The 22,322-nt window shown below is 49.4% G+C and overlaps 2 protein-coding genes across 2 annotated transcripts in view; both read left to right on the top strand.

Moving 5' to 3' along the window:
* The window catches only part of LRRC8B (leucine rich repeat containing 8 family member B), a 68,823-nt gene extending 54,550 nt beyond the window's left edge, over window positions 1-14,273 (top strand). Inside the window, 3 exon segments of the mRNA XM_013997404.2 lie at window positions 968-2,130; window positions 2,133-3,142; window positions 10,739-14,273. Of these exon segments, the coding sequence (XP_013852858.2) occupies window positions 996-2,130; window positions 2,133-3,142; window positions 10,739-10,999 (2,406 nt within the window). The 5' untranslated portion in view covers window positions 968-995 and the 3' untranslated portion in view covers window positions 11,000-14,273.
* The window catches only part of LRRC8C (leucine rich repeat containing 8 family member C), a 121,944-nt gene continuing 102,646 nt past the window's right edge, over window positions 3,025-22,322 (top strand). Inside the window, exon 1 of the mRNA XM_001929205.6 lies at window positions 3,025-3,142. The gene's annotated coding sequence lies outside the window, so the exon portion shown is untranslated. The remainder of the gene's footprint in view (window positions 3,143-22,322) is intronic.

Here is a 22,322-nt window from a genome sequence, read left to right as displayed (position 1 = left end):
TGTCTTAGTGTCATCTTGCAGGTAGTCTGGGCTTTACTAGTTAGCAATTTTTGAAAGAACTGATGTATTTAGGGCGGAGCACTACATAAATCATTTGTAAGGAGCAGTGTCTGAATACTTTTCCACATGAAAGTGCAAAATCCACCTTGTTTTTCTGAACACAAAGATAATGTAACAACAGCATACGCCCGTCCTCTTTTATCTTTGTTTTTTTGCCATCCAAACATTGAATCGAGAGGGAGGCTCCAGAGTAGAGTGTGCTAGGTGGGGCGTTCTTCCCATCCAGTTGTAAGCCGTCACCGTTGTGTGTCAAGGTGTAAATATTCAGAGTTGGATGTGAACTTAAGTTACAAAGCAAGAGCTCGAGGAGGAAGGAGATGATGTGTTAAATCGCAGTTTGTTCTGAGCATAGACTTGGTAGATCCCGCTAAGCCTGAGGGGTCATTTTAGAAAGCAGTGTTTGCTCAAAGGAAGTCCGTTTGAGTGATGGAAACACCACTCTTAACGGGAACTGATGCTTCGGACATGGGAGTAGAATGTGAGAAAGAGCTTCTCCAGGCTGTTTGGAAAGTGCAACATGGGCTTGTTAGAAATGAGTAGCTTAAGAACGAGGATTCCGAATGTTAACTGCAGAAAACTCAGCTTCTGCTTGTGCGTAGCTTAGCATGGAGTGGAGATGCAGGGAAAAAAACTGCACGGTCGCCTTCCATCCTGCCCCCAAGACCTGCACAGATCCAGCCTGGCTCTCTTGCAGGGGGTCTCTCCTCTCAGGGGCTTCATGGTGCCCAGGCGGGATCCCGCCCAAGGGTTGGAAAGAAACCCAAAGCCTCGGAGAGCGTTGCATCCTCGGCCCCGCCTCCCAGGGTTTTGGCCCCGGAGCCAAACCCTGGCTGGAGAGGCCCAGCCTTAGCCAGCCGTGAAGCTTGTTTGGGTCCCTGCCTCAGCGGCCTTTCTTTTCCTCCTGCAGTTCCCGCGTCCTCCTCCAAGGGCAAGTCATGATTACACTAACGGAGCTGAAGTGCTTGGCCGACGCGCAGTCGTCTTACCACATCCTCAAGCCGTGGTGGGACGTCTTCTGGTATTACATCACCCTGATCATGCTGCTGGTGGCCGTGCTGGCCGGAGCCCTGCAGCTCACGCAGAGCCGGGTCCTGTGCTGTCTTCCGTGTAAGGTGGAGTTGGACCGCCCCTGCGCCGGGCCTTGGGACGTCCTGAAAGCCAGCGTGAACGCGTCCTCCTCCGCTCCCGGGCCGCCGCTGCCGCTCCCGCTGCCCCTGAGGATCCAGAACGACCTCCACCGCCAGCAGTACTCGTACATCGACGCCGTCTGCTACGAGAAGCAGCTCCACTGGTTCGCCAAGTTCTTCCCCTACCTGGTGCTCCTGCACACGCTCATCTTCGCCGCCTGCAGCAACTTCTGGCTGCACTACCCCAGTACCAGCTCCAGGCTCGAGCACTTCGTGGCCATCCTCCACAAGTGCTTCGACTCCCCGTGGACCACCCGCGCCCTGTCCGAGACGGTGGCCGAGCAGTCGGGGAGGCCCCCGGCGCTCTCCAAGTCCAAGGTCCTGCTGGCGTCCTCGGCGTGTTCGGCGGACGCGGACTGCACCAAGCAGCCCCTGCCCTACCCGCAGCCCGGCCTGGAGGCGGCCGGCCTCGAGAGCCCGACTTCCAGCGTCCTGGACAAGAAGGAGGGCGAACAGGCCAAAGCCATCTTCGAGAAGGTCAAAAGGTTCCGGCTGCACGTGGAGCAGAAGGACGTCATTTACAGGGTGTACTTGAAGCAGATCATCGTCAAGGTCATTCTCTTTGTGCTCATCGTAACGTACGTGCCCTACTTTTTGACCTACATCAGCCTGGAAATCGACTGTTCCGTGGACGTGCAGGCTTTCACGGGGTACAAGCGCTACCAGTGCGTCTACTCCCTGGCGGAGATCTTCAAGGTCCTGGCTTCCTTCTACGTCGTCTTGGTCCTCCTGTACGGGCTCACCTCCTCCTACAGCCTGTGGTGGATGCTGCGGAGCTCCCTGAAGCAGTACTCCTTTGAGGCGCTGCGCGAGCAGAGCAACTACAGCGACATCCCCGACGTGAAGAACGACTTTGCCTTCATCCTGCACCTGGCCGACCAGTACGACCTCTTTACGCCAAACGCTTCTCCATCTTCCTGTCCGAGGTCAGCGAGAACAAACTGAAACAGATCAACCTCAACAACGAATGGACGGTGGAGAAACTGAAAAGCAAGCTGGTGAAGAACTCCCAGGACAAGGTAGAGCTGCATCTGTTCATGCTCAGCGGGCTTCCAGACAACGTCTTCGAGCTGACGGAAATCGAAGTGCTGAGCCTGGAGCTGATCCCCGAGGTCAAGCTGCCCCCCGCCGTCTCGCAGCTGGTCAACCTCAAGGAGCTGCACGTGTACCACTCCTCCCTGATGGTCGACCACCCCGCCCTGGCCTTTCTGGAGGAGAATTTAAAAATCCTCCGCCTGAAATTTACCGAGATGGGGAAGATTCCGCGCTGGGTGTTTCACCTGCGGAACCTCAGGGAGCTGTACCTGTCGGGCTGTGTTCTCCCTGAGCAGGTGAGCACCGTGCAGGTGGAGGGCTTTCAGGACCTGAAAAACCTGAGGACCCTGCACTTGAAGAGCAGCCTCTCCCGGATCCCGCAGGTCATCACAGACCTGCTGCCTTCGCTGCAGAAGCTGTCCCTTGACAACGAGGGCAGCAAACTGGTCATGCTGAACAACTTGAAAAAGATGGTCAACCTGAAAAGCCTGGAGCTGATCAGCTGCGATCTGGAACGCATTCCACACTCCATTTTCAGCCTGAACAATCTGCATGAGTTAGACCTCAAAGAAAACAACCTGAAGACCGTGGAAGAGATCATCAGCTTTCAGCACCTCCAGAACCTTTCCTGCTTAAAGTTGTGGCACAATAACATCGCTTATATTCCTGCCCAGATTGGGGCATTAGCGAATCTAGAGCAGCTCTCCCTGGACCATAATAACATTGAGAACTTGCCCCTGCAGCTTTTCCTGTGCACCAAACTGCACTATCTGGATCTAAGCTATAACCACCTGACCTTCATCCCGGAAGAAATCCAGTATCTGAGCAATTTGCAGTACTTTGCTGTGACCAACAACAACGTAAGTAGCTCCCTTTACTTGGTCTCTCGCTGAGCATCTATCTGCTCTTAGACAGGGTGTGATGTAGGCAAAGATAACGGACTTTAGGTCATACTAATAACCTGAGCTTGGCCTGACTACCACTTATTAGACATGTGACCACGGACCGAGGGTCAAAACGCTGAGCATTAGTTTTTCATCTAACTCACAAGTTGTCGTGAGATTTGGTGAAAAAAAAAATATATATAAACATGGGGCACAATTCCTGGCACGTAGTAGTTGCTCAACAAACATTCTTTTATTCTCCTGGTTGGGTTTTTACATAAACATTCCAGTTGAAGTATTTTAAACGAATTAATTAGTGATGGCAGGGCTTACTTTCCTTTTGGAAAAGTCTTAAGTTTTTAGAAAGTTTCATAAAACGTTTCAGCTTTCCAAATCTGTCATGGAGAACGTTTTGTTAAAAATACCGCCGTCATGAATTATTCATAAATCCTTTTTTTGCGATGCAGTACGAAAGACTTGAAATCTCCACGCGTGTCTAGAAAGACAATTTGAAATGAAAGGTCTGGCTCTATCATGCAACACTAGGGCTTCTTAGCGTTTTCCAGCATTTAAAAATGAACCGTAATTTGCTGACAGTAAAGCTTAGCTAAGGAAAACTGGACTTTGCTGAAGCAAGAAAAAACAAAATAAATGAGTAGTTTCCTAGGTTAAAATGTGAAGGAGGAAAAAAGATAAAAAAAAAAAAAAAAAAAAAAAAAGGAAAAAGTCACGCTGGCTGAAAGGGTGGAAACAAGGGAAAAAAAACCTGTCAGAAATCAGTCTGCCAAGAGAGGAGAGTGACCCTCCTCTGGTAAAAATGGGACCGGTTTTCCTCGGCCCTACCCTAAAAGGTATTCGCTCTTAGACTTTTTGCAATTCACATGTCATGCTAAGTACAGCTCTGACGGAGCATGGCGTTGGCTAATAAACATACTAATCACCAGATGTATTTTCAGAAACCGTGGATTGTTGGGAAAATACCAGAGAGCTGGAGAAGGAGAACAAAATCCATGCTGACTTTTAGAATGCTATGCCTTCACTCACTGTAAAGGGTAGAACCCATGATAAGATTTAAAAAAAAACAAACAAACAAACTTCAGGTCTTAAAAGGATTATGAGGTTTTAAAACTCAAAGCTTTAAGATTGATCTAGATTCCCAGAGTACATCAGAATTACCTGAAGGGCTTGTTAAAACTCAGATTTCTGTGCCCCCGTCTGCAGCCAGCGGGTCTAATTCAGTAAGTAGGTCTGGTGTAAATCCAAGAGTTTGCATTTCTGAAAACCTCAGCTGGAGCTGATGCTGCTGCTCTAGCGATCCTCCTCTGACAACTACCCGTCTAGAGATGTGTCCTTACTGCCGTTTAATGATGCAGTTGATTAACAGTAGCGTTTTGGTTACACTTTTCCCTTGTTAAACCTGTACTAAAAAACATAAACATTATTTTGAAAGGCACCCGTTTCACCAAGTTGTTGTAAGTTAACGCCCTCCATGAATTTTTGAACGTCGCCGCTGATTAAATTGTCAGCGGGCCGTGAGTTCTCTAAATGTATTACTAAGCAGCTTGATGGTTTTTTAAAGGAGTGACACTGTTATGTCATGGGTACTTCGGACACCAAGTTCATGGACCTGTGGATTGGGGCTGAAAGAGAGGCTAGGGGTTGGATCAGACGTGGTCTCCCTTGAACAAGGGCGGGTAGGGGTAGAGCAGGAACAGCCTCACGCGGAAGACGGTTCACGGCCAAAGTGCCGTGATGTCTGGCTGTGTTGTCTCGGAGGCGTGGGAGCCAGCAGGCGTGGTGCACCCTCAGGGCCTAACGATGACCATGAACCCTGGCGTGGGGGAGGCTCCCTCCTCGCTGGGGGGAGAGATGTGCCTGCTGGGGACCGGGAGCAACTAGGGCTGGCTCGGAAGACAGTGACCAGAGGAATGAAAGCTTCTCTCTGCTGGAACAGGGTAGCCTCGTGGTGGGAAGGAGCGAGGTGGAAGGGAGAGAGAATAGTCCATGGTATCCATCCTCAAATATCTGGAAAAGAAGGCTTCTTGGGAGACGCTGTGTTGGAGCTCGCACAAGCAGAAAATTGCTCATCTTTCCCGAAAAGCTATCCAGAGACTGAATGAATGATTGAGAAGGGAGACGTGATTTTCTTCGTAATAAAACTGTCCAGATAAAAATTGCCAGCCACTCGTTAGGAGCACATGGTTAACGGGAGCTGAGGAGTCATGTTTCATGTATGGATTTAACTAATTTCAAGGTTCCTTCTAGAAACCTTAAGGGTCCCAAGATTCTTGGAAGTAGACCCAAATATTTATAAAAATGAGAAAACAGGGAGTTCCCTGGTGGTCTAGTGGTTAGGACTCAGCACTTTCACTGCTGTGGCCCAGGACCAGGCTGTGGTCTGGGAACAGAGATCCCACATCCAGCTGCTGTCCACTGTGGCCAAAAAAAAGGAGCCTGATTTTTTTTTTTTTAATTTGGAGAATTTAGACATCAAATTTGCTGCATAAATATTTAGATATGTATCTATCCTCCATTTGGAATGGAGGTTGGACAAGATTCTTGAAAGGAGAATTTTTAAAGACTTCTTTTTTAAAGACCTGGGCAGTGTGTCAGGCTCATATATGGAGGCGACAAGTGCCAATGCTGGGATTAAGCAGAAAAGACATTTATTGAAAGGCTATCTTGCATATCATATTGTCATGGTAAAGGCTGCAGAATCAAGCTTGGAAAACCATGGAGCACAAAGTTAGACGGCAAAGAAAAACAACAGCAACACAGCCACAATCACAGCTCAGAGGTAGAAAGAAGGGACACCCCGACACTGACTGTACCAGCCCTGGGCACAGTGCTGCCCTCAAAACAGTGCTGCTGCTGCTCCTGCCAGCCCTGCCTCTCCCACCACATGGGTTCTTCATGCTGTCGGCATCGTTGTGACATGAGGCCCCCCATCTGAGCCCCTAACAGAGCTTACGAATGTCCCCACTCCAGCTCTAGGGCATCTGGGAACCCGAGAAGCTGGTATTGCCCATTCCTCTAGTGGGAGGTGGGCTCTGCTTCCCACCGAGATAAGGCAGGGAATTCTCTAGACATGGAAGATGTTGGGCAGCCCCTTACCAAATAATGGAACTTCACCAAGAGGGCACCCCAGGGTTTCCTCCACACAGTAGTCAGAGGTCTTACCACTCAAAACAGTAACCATTTGTATCGCATCATTGCTGCTCATGTCGTATTATTATTCCTCAGAGCCTTCAGCACAGGCGCGTGCATTGTGCTCTGAAGGGAGGTGGAGTTTGAGCAAGACATCCTTTTTCACGGGGGTGGGGGGTGTTCCTGAGAATTCTGGGGAAATGTGAACGGACAGAGGTCCCGCCCTGAGGACTGCAGCAGGCGTGCCCGGTGTAGTCAGAGTTGAGAGCCTGAGGAGGTGGGTCGGGATGGAGGGTGCCTTGGAGCCTGCCCGTCTGGTTCAAGTCTGGGGCATTGGAATGTCAGCTGGGCTGACACTTGGGCATCAAAGTGCTAGTTAGCCTGAACTGGTGCCTTCAAACTCTGGTTGTGTCATCCACAAGGGATAGGAGAGGAGAGTCAGGGAACAAGACCCCGTGGAAAGGTTTAATCAGTTACAATTTAGAGGTTGGAATACAGATTAAAAACAAATCAAAGACGCCAATCTGAAAGGAACAGTACGGGCCCTTTGGTCCTGAGGTCAGCAAACTGCAGCCTGAGAGCCAAACCCACCCACAGTCTGACCTAAGAATAACCTTAAACTTTTATGTGGTTGGGGGACAAAATCAAAAGAATTACAATATTTCCTCATCTATGAAAACTGTTATGAAATTCAAATTTTTATGTCCATGGATAAATTCCTTTGCTCTCATTCATTGGCCTGTATTCAAAAAAAAAAAAAAAAGTACTGAATTGTTATATTTTAAATTTTATCACTTAGAAATATATGGATTTCTACTCTCTTGTTCTACGTAATATTTTCAGTTTTTCCAGCTGGCCTGCAACACCTAAACTATTTAATATCCTGCTAAAGAGAATCTAAAATATTTACTAGTCCGCTAAGGAAAGCTTTCCCACTCTCTGCTGTATTCCACTGCCCTCATTGTACTGATACTGAAACCGAGGCTCTGAGCAGTTTTCCCGAGGTCTGACCTTCCCATCGCTGTGGGATAGAACCCAGGTTGCAGCTCCTGCTCTAGGGCTCTTTGTCCTACATCTCGGATACACCAGTCCCAGGGATGCTACGTGGGAAGCCGTGCACGGGCGGGTGATGGGAGGGCAGGAGGTGCCCAGTTCTACCAGTGCCCTAGGGTAGTGGGATTGGATGGTGCTGAAAGCCATGGAGAAGCACGGCAGAGGGCGGGGGATTCATAGCTTCCCTCAAATCGTAAAAACCACTCCGATGGACACGTAGCTCTTCTCATTCCTCCATTTCTTCATTTAATGCATTTTTAAAATTAACTCAAAGACTTTAGTCTGAAGGTGAGCAATGGAGAGATTCCTTCGGAAGATAATTCTGTGGCAGTGCTCCTTGTTGGTTTTGACGTTGCCGCTTAGATATGGAAACGCTCGGCTTTGTTTCTTGACATGACTGGATTTTAGGGGTTCGGTTGGCAGGTTCCCCGATAGCGTGTGTCAATGGCCAGAGGAGTAGGAGATCTGACGTTGAGAAGAATCGTGACCCGAGCTTCCAGCCTCTGGGAAGCGGAGGAGCATGTAATTAGCAAGGTCAGCCGTGGAGATGGGACAAGGACCATTTTTCTTCGGATGTTCTGGCAGCTTCAGGACAGGTCATTGAAGATACCTGGGTTGCCAGGAAATTCGAGGACATAGAGCGATAATGTAACTTTTAGTATTTTTCCGTTTATTGTGTAGTTTATTACATGTATATAACATAGTTTATTCTCGGAAACCATTCTGTGTATAAAGAGTATCATCTGATGGTCTGTAAAGACTGCTCTTGATTTTTGAGAAGAAATCAGTGGTCCCCTGGAGAAATTCTTTCCTTTCTGGCTCATGTATTATACAGTCTAAAGAAGAGCATGCTGAATGAGTTCCGTGTACGTAAATGTTATCTAACCCTTTTAAACATTTTTATTGGCTCAGGCAAGACGTGGAAGTAGATTTTTCAGGACAAAACTGCTGATGGAAGGGAAGTCTCGCGTCTCGAACACAGCTGCCCAGCCTCCTTTAGCCAAATCGAATTCAGTAGGTGAGCCCAGGTCCTGGATGCTGATCCTGACCAGCCCTTGGTGCTCAGGAGGCGAGCTGCCAACGGCAGCCTTTGGCTCATTTGCCCAACAGCAGCCCCGAGGGCCGACCCCAGAGGCTCCTCCCTCCCCCTGGTGAAAGCCCTCCTGTACTGGGGGCTGGGAAGTCGCTAAAATCAGAGATTTGAAAGAAGATGTGTGAGACACGGTCGTGCTGACAGCCAGACAGACGGAGAGGGAGGCCAGTGGCTGAGGAGACCCCCCAGGAGGAGGTCAGTGCGGTCCGGCAAGGTCCCTGCTGGGGTCTCGAAGCTTGGGCCTCCCTGGGCAGCCCTGGGCAGGCAGCTCTCATTGCAGGCTAATGATTTCTCTAATTGCTGACTCTCTCTCTCCCCTGCTAGACATGGGCCCTCAAATGGGGGTCCTTTCGCCACCCCCAGAAAACCTTGTCTGGAGGCATTTTGAGTTGTCACTGCTAGGGAAGGGCATGGCGCTGGCATCCAGCGGGCAGAACCCAGGGAGGCAGCTAAACATCCAACAACCAACAGGGCACCTCCACAAAAAGGATCATCCCACCCGAAAGGCCAGCAGTGCCAACGTTGACAGGGTCCCCGCCTGGGTCTTAAAGACAGACCACCCCCACCACCCCCCGCCCCCCGCCGGCCCCATCTTTTTCAGCACTTTATCCCCCTGCCCTCCCTGGGAACCTGGAACAAAACGAGGCTCTCAGCAGGCATGCACTGAATGCAGGGAGCCACGCTGCCCTCCTTTCAGCTCCTTTGCCTAAGTCATTGCTTTTGCACCGTCAGGCGCTCTCAGCCCTGAGCCTTCACATAGGACTGTGGGCTCCCTCTGCTGTGACTCCCTCTGCTGGGTCCCCTCCTTCTGAGCCGCAGGGTCCCTGGTCAGAGGGCCTGACAGGTCTTCTGCCTCTCATCTCCCTGCCGCGCCCTCTGTCCTGAAATCACGCCTGTATCGTTTCGCGGCTGCCTTCTTAAGAAGGAACGAAGGAAAGGGGAGGCTCTTCTCCTTTGCTCTGGCCTGGCGTTTGGGTGTAGAACCATGAGCTCTACTGCAGGTCGGTCTCAGCAGCAGTGATCATTGCATTTATTTTCATTAGACGTATTTTCAAGAACCATCCCGGTTAGGGTTAGGGTTTTTCAAGGGTATCCAGGACTGAGTGTGGATGCGGGTGGTGGAGGAAAGGGGCATTTCTGACAGAAGGAGCATTTTTGAATGCAGTTTGACCATATTTTTACACCGTCGAGGGATTGGTCTTGTCGGGAGGTTATTCTAGACGGCCCGGAAGTTCCAGCAGAGAGCTGCTGGCCCATGGGCTACACTAACCCATCAGAGGAGCAGGTTGAGCTCTGGTGCTCCTCTTTGATCCTTTTCTTAGCGAAGCCTCTTCTGAAACCAAAGAGCCTGCATTGTTTCCTAGGCGTTTTGCAAAGATGCCGGGTCTCTGGCCAGTATAAACAAGTGGAGCCTCATAGGATGGGGTGTGTGCTGTCTGGCTCCGCCTGGCACAGACTCGCCCGTCCGTGGCAGGATGGGGGCGGAGGGTGTGGAGGGCTGCACCCCTTCACTGCGTGTCTTTCGCCAGAAAACCCTGTTTCATAGCCACACACACTGGCTCCCTTGGAAACTCACATGCAGCCTTCCCACCAGATAGGGATGCAGAGAGCAGTGGAGCGGCTCTAGGGGTTGACCCATGGCAGGCTGTTTATCCTGATTTAAATGATTTCTCTGTGTCGTATGATTTAATTGAAACTCTGAGAGCAAGAAGAAGAGTGGACACTCCTGAGTGTGTATGGAAGGCAGAATGACATGTACATAGGATCGGATCTTCTTGTCTCTGCTTCTGTCATTTTTTTTTTTTTTAACAGAATAAAGTTTTCAGTCTATACTGTAAAGCCGTAAGAAACAGCCTTGGGTCTGTGGCCAGGATATTTTTGAGGGTGTAACTCCTTGCCTCACACAGTAAACTCTTTATGAGGACTCGACATCAGCTGATTTCTGATCTCGGACTTAAGAATAATTATGTTTCTCCAGAGTTCCTGGTTTGTTTTTTAATCTTAGGGACAATGCGTATGGAACCGGGTGGGTTTTCTTTGAGAATTGAGAATTGCTTGCTCGCATGCTTAGTGCCACATCTGTGGCCCATCCATATGGAGCAGGGGTGTAGAAGCTCACGGTGGCCTCGAGCGTGGACCCCTTAATCTCTCCATCTACTTCATCATCACGGTTGTATGCACGCCTGTAGAGGGGGAAAGAGAGGGGTCTAAATAAATAAATGTGTAATGACAGGCCATCAAAAACCCAGTTTTACTGGCTTCTCTTTTTCCCTTTCCAGATTGAGATGCTACCAGATGGGCTGTTTCAGTGCAAAAAGCTGCAGTGTTTACTTTTGGGGAAAAATAGCCTGATGAGTCTGTCCCCTCACGTGGGCGAGCTGTCGAACCTGACTCATCTGGAGCTCATTGGCAATTACCTGGAAACACTGCCCCCTGAACTGGAAGGGTGTCAGTCCCTAAAACGGAGCTGTCTCATTGTCGAGGAGAATTTGCTCAACACGCTTCCTCCCCCCGTCACAGAACGTTTGCAGACGGGTTAGATAAATGCTGACCTCAAGAGAAAACAGTTGTTCCCAGTACAGGGCTCTCGATGAGAACCGACTCTTCCCAAGTGACAAAGCTGAACCGTGGGCGATGACTAAATCTAACCAAATGTCTTATGAAAGCAACTCACTGTCCCTAAATGAAGCAGGTGAAAAGTATTAACACTGACCTGAAGTTTTGTGACTGGTCGACCTTTAGCGCCTGGAGACGGAGGAGGTACGGGGGAGGGTAGATCAGAATCTGAAATGACGGAATCTCCACGTGGCAGTTTTACCTCGAGGATCAGCTAGTCCTCTCCCTCCCTCGGTCCCCGTGACTTATTTGCACACTTGTTTTAACTGATTTCCTGTTCTGATGTTTGTCGTGTGGCCCATACACGCATCCATATAAATGGGGGACCCTCAGCGCTGTCCTTGATTGACCTCTTAAACATTTGCGGGCAGGGTGCAGTGGGCTCGGCAGAATTCCCACTTGGCTTGATTTTTCCTTCCCGTCCCAGTTTGCTCGAATCGTCCTGCATCTGATTCTCCCTTAACGACAGTGATGACCCCTGAGCAAGTGCCTGCCTTTGGCCTTTGCCTGGAACAGAAGCAGGGACCTAGGACATGCCACCCTCAGGGCATCCTAAAGAAAAAATTAATGTCTTCTTGTGGATCATGGAAGCCTTTTTTATTTGCTACTAATTTTATATTATTAATTGTAAAGCCTATAAATTGTTTCTTTCGTATCACCTTGGATTCAAAATCCATGAGAATCATTTTTGTAAAAGGTACATGCTTTTCTTTAAGAGCTTACTGTTAATATACGTGGTTCAGGCTGCTTACATTCTCCTGTTTGTGTGCGTTCTGCTCCAGAATGTTGTGTACTCTCCAACGGATTCATCTGGAACAACAAAAGCCTTGTGTTTCATGCCCTAAGATATTTGGGGGGGTTCCTTCTAAGAAGACGGCCACTTCAGCTACCTCTCTCTTCCCTAGTTGCTGTGCTACGGGTCCCGTTCTTCCAGAACTGTGATGGAGGGGGAGGTACAGGTTTGGATCTTTAAACGTGATTTTCAGACACTTTGTAGACATTAAATAAGAGTTAATCAGCAAAATACGTCTCCACCTGCATGATCTCCAGATACGATTATAATGGAAAACACTCAGCCTCTATCCAGGATTTCAGATGAGTTCTCAAAGCTCCCGAGGAAATAGATCTAGTTCGCTGAAATTCATCTCCTGCCTTTGTCTAACTTTCCTGGAATACAGTTTGCTCTTATATATATTATATATAAAGAGCTTTGTGTTTGGCCCTTTATTATCATGCATATTGTTTAATGAGTAAAATCAACTGGCGATTTGGGGGGAATGTACATTTTCAATGTGTGTTCTCCAGCAGGTCGCGCATTGTCGATGTCATCTTGCTTTGAATGTAAATAGGACGTAATCTATTAACTGCACCTGACAACTGGAAAACACTCTGGGGAGAGAGGACTATAAACATGCACTTGTGATGTTTGGTATGTGTTTTCTTGCTTTGTTCCTCCCAGAAAGAGGAAAGTGAGTCTTTAAATTATGGCAGATGTTGCTTCCCCCGCTGCCACACACCCCAGGACTGACTTTCAGAGAAAAGACTTGTTCACAGTGAGTGAAATTTGAGTAACAGCTATAACAAAAAATACAAGACACCAAAAGCTGCCTAAAACGTTATGGTTTATTCTGGATGAGAAGGAAGAGCGTACAAATGCACATCCTTACCAAAACTTGCCTTTAGTCAGAACATTCAAGCTCTCAGGGATGCAGGCAAAACTAATGAGACTTTCTTCTAGGACTCCAGAAAATAGACTCTCACTATTTCTAGGGGGTTTTTTGGTTGTTATTATTTTCACCTTTTTTCATGTACGTTCACGGTCATTGTCAGGTCTCACCTCTTTGTTTCACAGTAGAATTGTGTGTACCAGTTCCAGAGATGGATTCGAATTATCTTCTGTTTGGACCATGATTACTGACAATGGAGATATGTCTAAATGTTTGGGGCCCTACAATTAGCCATAATTTATATGAAGAACCCACCCATAATTTATACGAAAAATGCGGCAGCGTTTTCAAAACAAACTTCAGATTTATTACCATTCCCCTGACTAGCTACAGCCTCTCCTGGCCAGTCACTCCTTCTGTTCCCCTGAAAAAGTCACGAGCTAAATCTTCCGTATCACCTTTCTAAATCTCCAGAAGGCAGTGACTCTCAGGCTTAATAATGAGTTTTGTAAGCTGCTTTCCAAACACCAGGGTACGGCTACTGGTGCAAACTGGGCTATTCTTGATGCCACAGTTTTTAGTCTTCTTTTTTTTTTTTATTTCAATCCTACACACCAGTGTTTAGGTAGCTTTTGAAATGATGTGGCCCTGATGCCATGAACTCTGAGACTCCCGCTTCACATACAGAAATGGTATTTGATGCCACCTTTACTGCACTGTCAGAGATCCTCATTTTGGAAGATAATTTTAAATGAAGAAAATAAAGTGTGTTCGGTTATAATTTTGAGACTGGAGTTGGCACTTGATTTCTGAGAGTGTGTGGTGCAATTGCCAAAAATTAATATGGATGTTATTCAGAACAAAGTTGAAGGCTTATGCTAGCATCAATTCATTTTATTTATATACACACACCTGCAGATACACAAAGATGACCTTGCAGACACACACACACACACACACACACACACACACACACACACCTGTGCATGCAAAATGTAATTTACTAGTTTTGGATGTGTTTCATATTTTTCCAAAGGTACAAGAGGTGGTCAGGTTAAGGCTAGGACATTCACTCTGTTTTTATTCCTTACTTGTATTCAGGGAGTATTCTGTTCCAGAAAACGAAATTCTCTGCTTTGGTCAGCAAACCCAAGCTGTTTTGAGCATCCCTGGCAAGGTGTCGTGTTGTTCCCTACCCCACAGCAGGACGTGTCTGTGTGGCATGTATGTTGTTCTCATCCTTCATCCCCAGTCTTCAGTTTTCCCCTGGACGTCACTGCGTGTCACTGTCACCGAGCAGACGTTGGTGTTAAACAGGGTATGTAGAGAGCCTCAGGATCTCAGCGCTGTGGCAGAGCTCCAGCTTGTGCGCCGTGGTGAGCTGCCGTCAGTTATTTGTGTACCGTTATTGTTTGTGAGTGAACGTCTTTGTTTCTGTTCTCCAGGTGTCTCATGATTCAAATTTTGTATGTTTAATTGAAATACCACATAATAGGGATGCGTTCAGAAACCATTAAAAGAATCAAACAATTCCTCTGTGAATCAATAGCCTTATTTCCTCGTAAGTTCAATGAAATGCTCTATCCATCTTGACTTTCTCTTGCATGGTCCCATCCACATAAGGTGGTTTGTTTTCTCTCTCCACACACCCACCTCCTTAACTGCGAATAGGAACGGGATGCATCTGTGGAGAGAACGAGCGGCACACACCAAGCGTGCACTTGCTCGGGAGGAAGCCAGCGCCTGTAATTCTGCCTGCTCGAGCCGTTCCCCTTGACCCATCTCTGCAGAATTTAAAGCTGACCCAGGGATGCCTCACCCCTGCCAACAGCATGGGAAAATAACTGCAAACCCACTGGGTTTTCAGGAACTGTCCGACGCATCAGAATCTGTCTTTCTTTCCGGAAACAGGCGGAAGTCTGGCGGGAGAGGGAGGAGTTACTTAGCATCCTGGTTTGAATTATGAAGACATTATATACACGAAATGGCCTAAACTAATAACTGTTGCAGAATGCCCTGGATAGAATCATTTCTTCTCTTCAGCTGGATGTGAAAGCTGAAAAAAGAAAATAGCTGCAGTCCTATTTACTGGGTTTCTTCCTGTTTCTGGTCCGTCACTTCTACATCCGCTGGGAACTATCTGCTAAGTACCCTTGGGAATGGCTTACATCCTCTTCAGCCCTTGTTATATGAACAGTTTCATCAACTCTAAGGCATCAACATAGTATATATATATATATATATATATATATGAGCCAAAGTACTGCGTTGAGCTGGCTTCTGGTTGAATTTAATGACTATTTAAGTTTTGCATTTGGCTTGTGTGTAAGACACTGCTGCCGAGAACGATTAGGAATGCCTCCTACGTGTCATATGTAATCTCTAACAGAGATGGTGCAATTTAAATAACACAAAGGGGCATGGAATTAGGACGGATGTGTTTGTGCATATATGTGTTGTATAGAAACCTAAATATTTATGCTTAAATATTTTTAGAACTCTTGACTGTTTCACTCTCAGCAAAATAATGGGCCAATCCTGAGGAGAGACGTTTTCTCTTGTCCGCTTCACAGTGGAGGCTGGCGTTGGTTATTTTGTCTTTATCACATATTTTGAAACAGGTACGTAATCGATTTTGGCCTCTGGTGAATGAATTATTGGAAATGTAAGATTCGGTTGTGCATTGAATGCTTGGGGCCTCAGGTTTACCATGTAAATCCACCATTTGGTGGTAAATCCCTCTGCTGAGATTCAGTAGTTTTGGGTAAACTTTGTTTTTAAAATAACTTTTGTGTAAAAAAAAAATTCGATTTATATAATAAATGACAAATAAAAACAGAGCGGGTGTCGGGAGACGTTGACAGCACTAATTTCAGCCGTTTGCACTTACCAGTGTCCCGGTCCCAACAGGAAGTCCCTTCCTCCACTGGGAAAGGAGTTCCCGGGCAGGTGTAGCGGTGTCTTATCCACCAAATGCCTGATTGCAGATGTGCCTGCGAGTCTCCTGACAGCAGGAGGAGTTGTCGAAATGTGCCCTGAAAGCTGCTGGATTGATCCCAGCCCACACAGTGGGGAGTGGGGGGTGGCACCTGTCACTCCCTACTTTCCAGGGGCTTCATCCCCGGGGACCCGTGTTCTCAAACCAACCCATCTCTCTGCCTCTCTTCTCTTTGGCTCCCATCTCTCCATTTATTGTCAGTGTAGCCCTAACTAGATAAATAAAAAGGAAAACACTGCAAGACAGGAAATTTTGAGAAGATTGAGTCCAGGGAGAAAAAAAAAAATTGAATTATCAAGGAAACCAGGCACAGACTAGTTTGGACTTTGGGATAGAAAATGTTCTCCCTCAGAGAGAGAGAGAGAGACACACACACACACCCACGTTTCAGGAACACGTTAGAAAGCAGTTGCTGAGAATTTTTCTCTGCTGGAGGACAGAACTCAGTGTAGACCGAACCAGATTACTAAGGGGACTGGAGAGCCCGGCTGTATTTTTCCCTGGAAACGGGGGACTTCAGGCAGGGCCTTCCCACACCTCTGAGGGCCTTGGGGAAGGAAGGGGTTTGACTGAAGCCAGTGCCTGATTAGAGACATAACTGTAAGGTGCTAACAGCCCCCAGGGCTCGGACCTGCCCCGGGAGCTCAGCACCCCACCCCGCCTTGCAAACTCACTTTTCAAACCTGCGATGCTGAGCCCGGCTGCGCCCGGAGAGGCCACGATTTGAGTCTCTGGAGCAGCAGCTCACATTTGCGTTGCTGCCTAGTGTCAGGATTCTCCTTTGCTTTCTCTGGGCCTCGCATCTCGGAGGTGCAGAGGAAGCGGCTTATCCACTGGCGCCAGGCAAGACCTTGAACTCAGCCCGTATTTATAGAAGCATGTGTGTCTACAGGCCAAAGAAGGCTCAGAAAAAAGTCATTTTTTGACATGCGTCGTCCTCTTTGAAAATACAAATCTCTCTTCCCGCTGTGTGTGTCGTCACGGTCTAGACAGTTCTAGGGCCTTGCTCCTAAATACCAGTGACTCTGGAGAGCTGCCTGGGTGCTGCTGAGAAGCTTTTCAACTCATTTCTTAGAACAGATACCTTAAGCTGTGTGTGCCTTTTGACACAGGCCTGCTGTCTGTCCCTGGAAGGCTCATGTTTTACTCTCTGCCTCCCTCTGCCGCTGAGATGAGAATAAATCAAACACAGCTCGGGCCTCTCCCTGCCCGTTATTGCTTCTCCTTGCCCTGCCTTTGTCAAACGCAGCCCTGAGGTCAGATCCTGAGAATTCAGTGGCTCTCACTTAATCTCAGTGACTTCCTCTGGAATGACATGCCCTGAGAAACCCCCGTGCCAGGCCCAGGGCCTGACCAGACAGGTGGGCGCCCTGGGCAGGTAAGAGCCTGGCACCCTTTAAACAGGATTTGCGCATCCATTTAAGACGTCTTTAGTAGAGCTGCGGGAACTGGTTTTTCTCTTGGTAAAAATCAGGAACCTTTATGTCATGTGTCTAATTATTTCCTTCTCCAAAAGCAAAACTCTCACAAGAGCAAAGTAGAAAGGAGTTCCCGCTGTGGCTCAGTGGGAACAGACCCAACTAGGAACCTCAAGGATGCGCGTTCCATCCCCGGCTTCGCTCAGTGGGTTAAGGATCCCGCGTTGCTGTGGTTGTGGTGTAGGCTGGCAGCTGTAGCTCCGATTCAACCCCTAGCCTGGGAACTTCCATGTGCTGCAGGTGCGGCCCTAAAAAGCGAAAAAATAAAGAGTGAAGTAGAACTTAAGAAGATTGAGCTGAGAGACAGAGGGAGTGGGGCTGAAGGACAAATAAGAGTTCTCATGGCATTTCTGTCAAACACCCCTGCAGGCGTCGCTTCTCCCAGGCCTCGTGCTGTGGTCTGTCTGCTTCCCCTCAGAGCACCTGCTCTCCCTCCCCAGATCGTCTCACCCCGACACCCTCCTCTCTCTGTCTTGGCCTCTGTCTCTGTCTCTCTAATCTGTGACTCTGTCTCTCTTGGTCTATATCTGTCTCTGTCATAGACTTTATAAACATCGCTAATGCTGAAAACATGTTAAGGTAGGCACTATCTCCATTCCATGGAAAAAAAGAAATTAGCCCAGGAAGGTTACGTGACACCTTAGGTTATACGTTAGATTGTCGAGCTGGTATGTGGCAGATCCGGGTCTGGTTTTTTTGTTTTTTGTTTTTTTTTTCATTAAAGCATAGTTGATTTCCAATGTTGTGCCAGTTTCTGCTCTACAGCAAAGTGACCCAGTCACATGTATATATACCGTCCCTCTCTTCTATTCCGTCATGCAGACCCACGTTTTGAACTGGCCACCTTGTAAGCCCCAAATCTTGGCTTTTTTGTGGTGCACGCTGCCAGGGTCCTATGACAAGTGACAGTGGTGTGAGCACAGCCAAGGATTTCAACATCGACTTCAGTATTCTGTCCTTTCAACCGTGCAGACATTCTGGAAAAGGACGGCTCTGCATGCAGATAAACACGTAGACACACACACGCAGTCTTAGGCACCCTTCGTTTAAATATAGTTTCATCCAAAAGATTAATGTAATTTTAAACTTCGTGGTTATTTTTGAAACGGCAGCGTTTTGACTCCACTTCCTCCCTGAGCCATGGGCATGGGGGCTCTCGTTGGAAGCCCAGGGCACCTTCTGGACTTCAGACCCTGTGGGAGACGTGGACGAAGCCCTCATCCTGTTAAAAACGGTTGTCAGCGTTTCGGCTTCTGTCTCAAGGCGCACGTGGAGCTCCCAGGCGGGTTTGGGTTTTATATAGACCGTGGTTCCAGTTTGACTCCCCAGAGCTTTGATTTATTGCCGGGAGATGCTGGCAGACGTTTTTAGACTTGCAAAATGACTACACCAATCACAGTTCGGGCTAAATTCGTTCTAAATTGGTTCTGCTGATGTAGACGTTTGCAGAGTGAGGAGGAGGGATGCGTGATGCTGTCCTTTCTGAGTTGCTGCTGCGCTCCAGATAAGAAGCTGTATTCCTCTCCCCAAGCGCAGGGCCTGCCCCTCCCCGGCGCTGCCTTTTGGCTGAAGGCACTGGAAGGATGGAGAAAGCCTTGCCTCGAGCTCCAAGAACCCACTCCTTGAAGCACGGGCTCACTTGGCGTTGCCCCTGGGTTTTTTCAAAGCGCCTGCCCTTCTCGACAAGGGGCCATCAGCCCCCCCTGTGAATCGCCAGCAGCAGCCCTTCACACAGTGGGGCCGCAGCCCTCACATGACCCTCCGCGCTCTCCACGGAGCTCGGTTCAGGAAGAGAAGGGGACGCACCCAGGGACTTAGCACTACCGCATGAGCTGTTTCTCATATTCTTCTAGAAGCTGAAAGTGTCCACCTCCCCTTTTCTTTCCGGTGGTGATTCTGATCCCCCAGCTTAGAAAGCAGCACCCACAGAGGATTTTTTTTTTTTTTTTTTTGCAAAACTGGGAATGAGCCAGATGGCACAGGTGCCACCTCAGATCATCAGCAGAGGCCCCGGCGGAGCCCCTGACTGGAGGGGCTGCGAGGAATCAGCTTCTGGGAGTGAGCTGTGGCTCAGAGCTGGGTGGGCTTGAGGAGGGCGGAGGCCCGCTCCTTGCGGCAGAGAACGTGGGCTCCTTGGGACTTCTAGGCTCCAGCATCAGCCCTTGGTACCGCCACTTCCGCTGTCCTCTGCAGGTGCCAGCACGCTGGGGTCCCAGTCTGACGGAGCTCAGGCGCCCCGTGGGGTGCCTCCCAACACCAGGACTCAGGTCCGCAGAAGATGCTCCGTGAGTGGCAAGTGTTGATCAGGGTCAATATTGAGTCACCTTCTTGAGCGCTTGAGCACGTCACACATTCACGTTTTAACTTTTGAAAGGACTCCTTTTATGACACATGAACAAGGCTTTTATCCACTTAAGAACCTAAAGCGTAACAGCAGGTGGAGGACGATGGAATTGTTTTAAGGGTGCTTCCTCCGAGCCTCCCATCGGGAGGGCCAGGCATGCGGTGACGAGGAGCCATCTGTGCCGTGACAAGGAGCCACCTAGGGCACACAGGAGCATTCCCGGGAGGGCCTCTGTCGGCTCAGGTTACACTGCCAGGAAGGAGAAGTGGCCTCAGGTTGCACAGGTACAACGTGACCTCTGAGGACTCAGCCCCCTTGGGCGCTGACACCAAACCGTGAGGCGGATGCACCACCCCTCACGCTCAGCCCACTGTCTGACCTGCGGCCAGAGGAGGCCCCCACGTTCTCAGTTCTTTGGCTTCTGCTCCACGGGCCCTGGGCCCAAGTGTTCAGTCAGCTAACGGACCCCAGTTGAAGAGACACGTGTGCAGACTTGGGTGCGCTGAGCGATATGGGCTCCCCCCTGCAGGTAGGGCACAGCCCCAACTGGGTGCCAGCCCCCAGGGCAGCCTGCGTGCCCAGCAGGCTGGCCTGAGCCGGTGGGCTGTCCTGGAGCCATGTGCTGTGCACCTTCTCTGTGCTCGAGGCCCAGATGTGGGCTCTACTGTGTCTAGAAGATGAGAAAGCAAGACTTTGTTGTCTTAGACGGTGCTGGACGGTCAGCAGGCTGCGGGACGGTTCTTGGCTGCACCCTGGGCTGGAGTCCTGTCTCCGCCAGCGAGACGTGGGTAGCCTTATCTCTCTGAGCCTCAGTTTCCTCATCTGTAAAATGTACAGTCCATTCCGGGAGTTCCTGCCATGGTTCAGCGGTAAAGAATCTGACTGGGAACCGTGGGGTTGAGTTTGATCCCTGGCCTCGCTCAGTGGGTTAAGGATCCGGCGTTGCCGTGAGCTGTGGTGTAGGTCGAGGACACGGCTTGGATCTGGCATGGCTGTGGCTGTGGTGTAGGCTGGCAGCAACAGCTCTGATTCGGCCCCTAGCCTGGCAACCTCCATTTGCCTCAGGTGCGGCCCTAAAAAGAAAAAAAATTTAAAAATTAAAAAAATTAAAAATGTAGAGCCAATTCCACAAACACTTAGTACCTGATCCTCCCCAGGTGCTGCCTTAGAGGATGCAGAGGCGTCAGTGGGGACAAGGCACACAGGGCCCCACCAGCATGCAGACAAACCTCTCTCGTTCTCGGGGGATTCTGAGGTTTCGCACAAAGCTCAGCAATGAGTACAATGCTCGCCCTTTAGTCCCGCCCTACAGGGTGCTCGCTCCATGGTAGCGCTGATTCGTTTTCCTCCAGAGACGGTAGAAAATCTTTCAAATCTGGTCTTTCCCAACTCGGTCTTTCCACGTGGATGTCTCTCTGCCTGGAAGGCACTTCCTTGCTCTGGTTGTGTAACTAACGCCTGTTCATCCATGTCTCAGGGTAAATGGTCACTTCCTCGGGGTCGCACCTGCCTGCCCAGGTCCATGTGTAGCGCCCCCCCCATGTGTTCCCATGGCAACTGTCACCTTGGTAATGACGACTTGTGTAATGTCTGCCCCCCCAGCTGGACTGTCAACCTGGTGAGGCCAGCGTCCTTGGCTACCTGAAGCCTCGGCACCTGGCTTTTGGATTCTCCATAACCTCTGGCCATCCCACCGGCTGACACGTGAAGGGGATGTTCCCCTCTGAACGGGAAAAACACTCTGGACCAGGAGGAGGAGAGTCTGACCCAGCGGGAGCACACGGGCCCTCTCTTCCTCCCGCTGTTCTCCTCTAATATGAGAGGAGGGACCGCCAAGAGACGGCTGGGAAAACCGGCCACGCCCTGGGCAGCACCCACATCTCCTGGGCGCCATCGGGTAGCCGAGGTTTGGTGCCAAGGATGGTGCATTGGGTCCCGTTGTTACCAAGCATTTATCCACCACGCAGGGCGCTGCTGAGAACAGGGCGGAAAGCGACCTCCTGGAAACCACGCACCACACTCACTCTGCTGCCTGCTCTCCCACAGCGTGATCGGAAGGAAGAAGTCTCGAAATTCTAGAGAGAAGGTTGAGAAGATGAAGTCCTATGCGCCGTGTGACTGGAGCGATGGCAGCGGCTTCGGTAACTCTTTACTCCGTCACCCAGGATGAAAGAAGCCCCTCCCCCGTCCCTGGAGAGAGAGAGACAGGGTCACTTCCACGTGACTCACGGGAATGGTAGCGCTCTTGCCCTCGGTGCGCTGTGGGATTGAACCAAGCAGCAACGTGACCCGACCCCCGAGGTTTTCTTCTGGTCGGAACCCAGATCCTCTGGCCATGGCTGGCCTGCCCACACGCCTTCCTGCAGGCCCTGCACGGGACCGGCGTGGCTTTTCCAAACTGCTGTGCATTTGCCCTTGCCATTCGCTCAGGACAATTTTGGAAGACTGTCTGTCTGTCTGTCTATCTACCTTTCTATTTACCTACCTGTCTGTTGCTCTGTCCTTCTCTTTATCCATTTACCAACCTACCTGTCTGTCTGTCCAATCTCCACTCATTCTTCAAAACTAAGGTAAAATACCATTTTGTCACAGGCCACCTCCGATGCCCCGAGCTGGCGTTTGGTGCTTTTATTCCTAATCTTTAGAACAAAGTACTGAAGGTATTTACTGATTTCCACCTCACTGAACTGAGAGCAGAAGTCAAATGTCATTCATCTTTGCATCCCCTTCGACTGGTGTGGTACCTTGTAGCCTGCAGGT

This window comes from Sus scrofa, chromosome 4, assembly GCF_000003025.6.
Source record: "Sus scrofa isolate TJ Tabasco breed Duroc chromosome 4, Sscrofa11.1, whole genome shotgun sequence".
NCBI lineage: Eukaryota > Metazoa > Chordata > Mammalia > Artiodactyla > Suidae > Sus > Sus scrofa.
The sequence above is the reverse complement of the archived record's forward strand: the minus strand, read 5'-3'. Positions and strand labels throughout refer to the sequence as shown.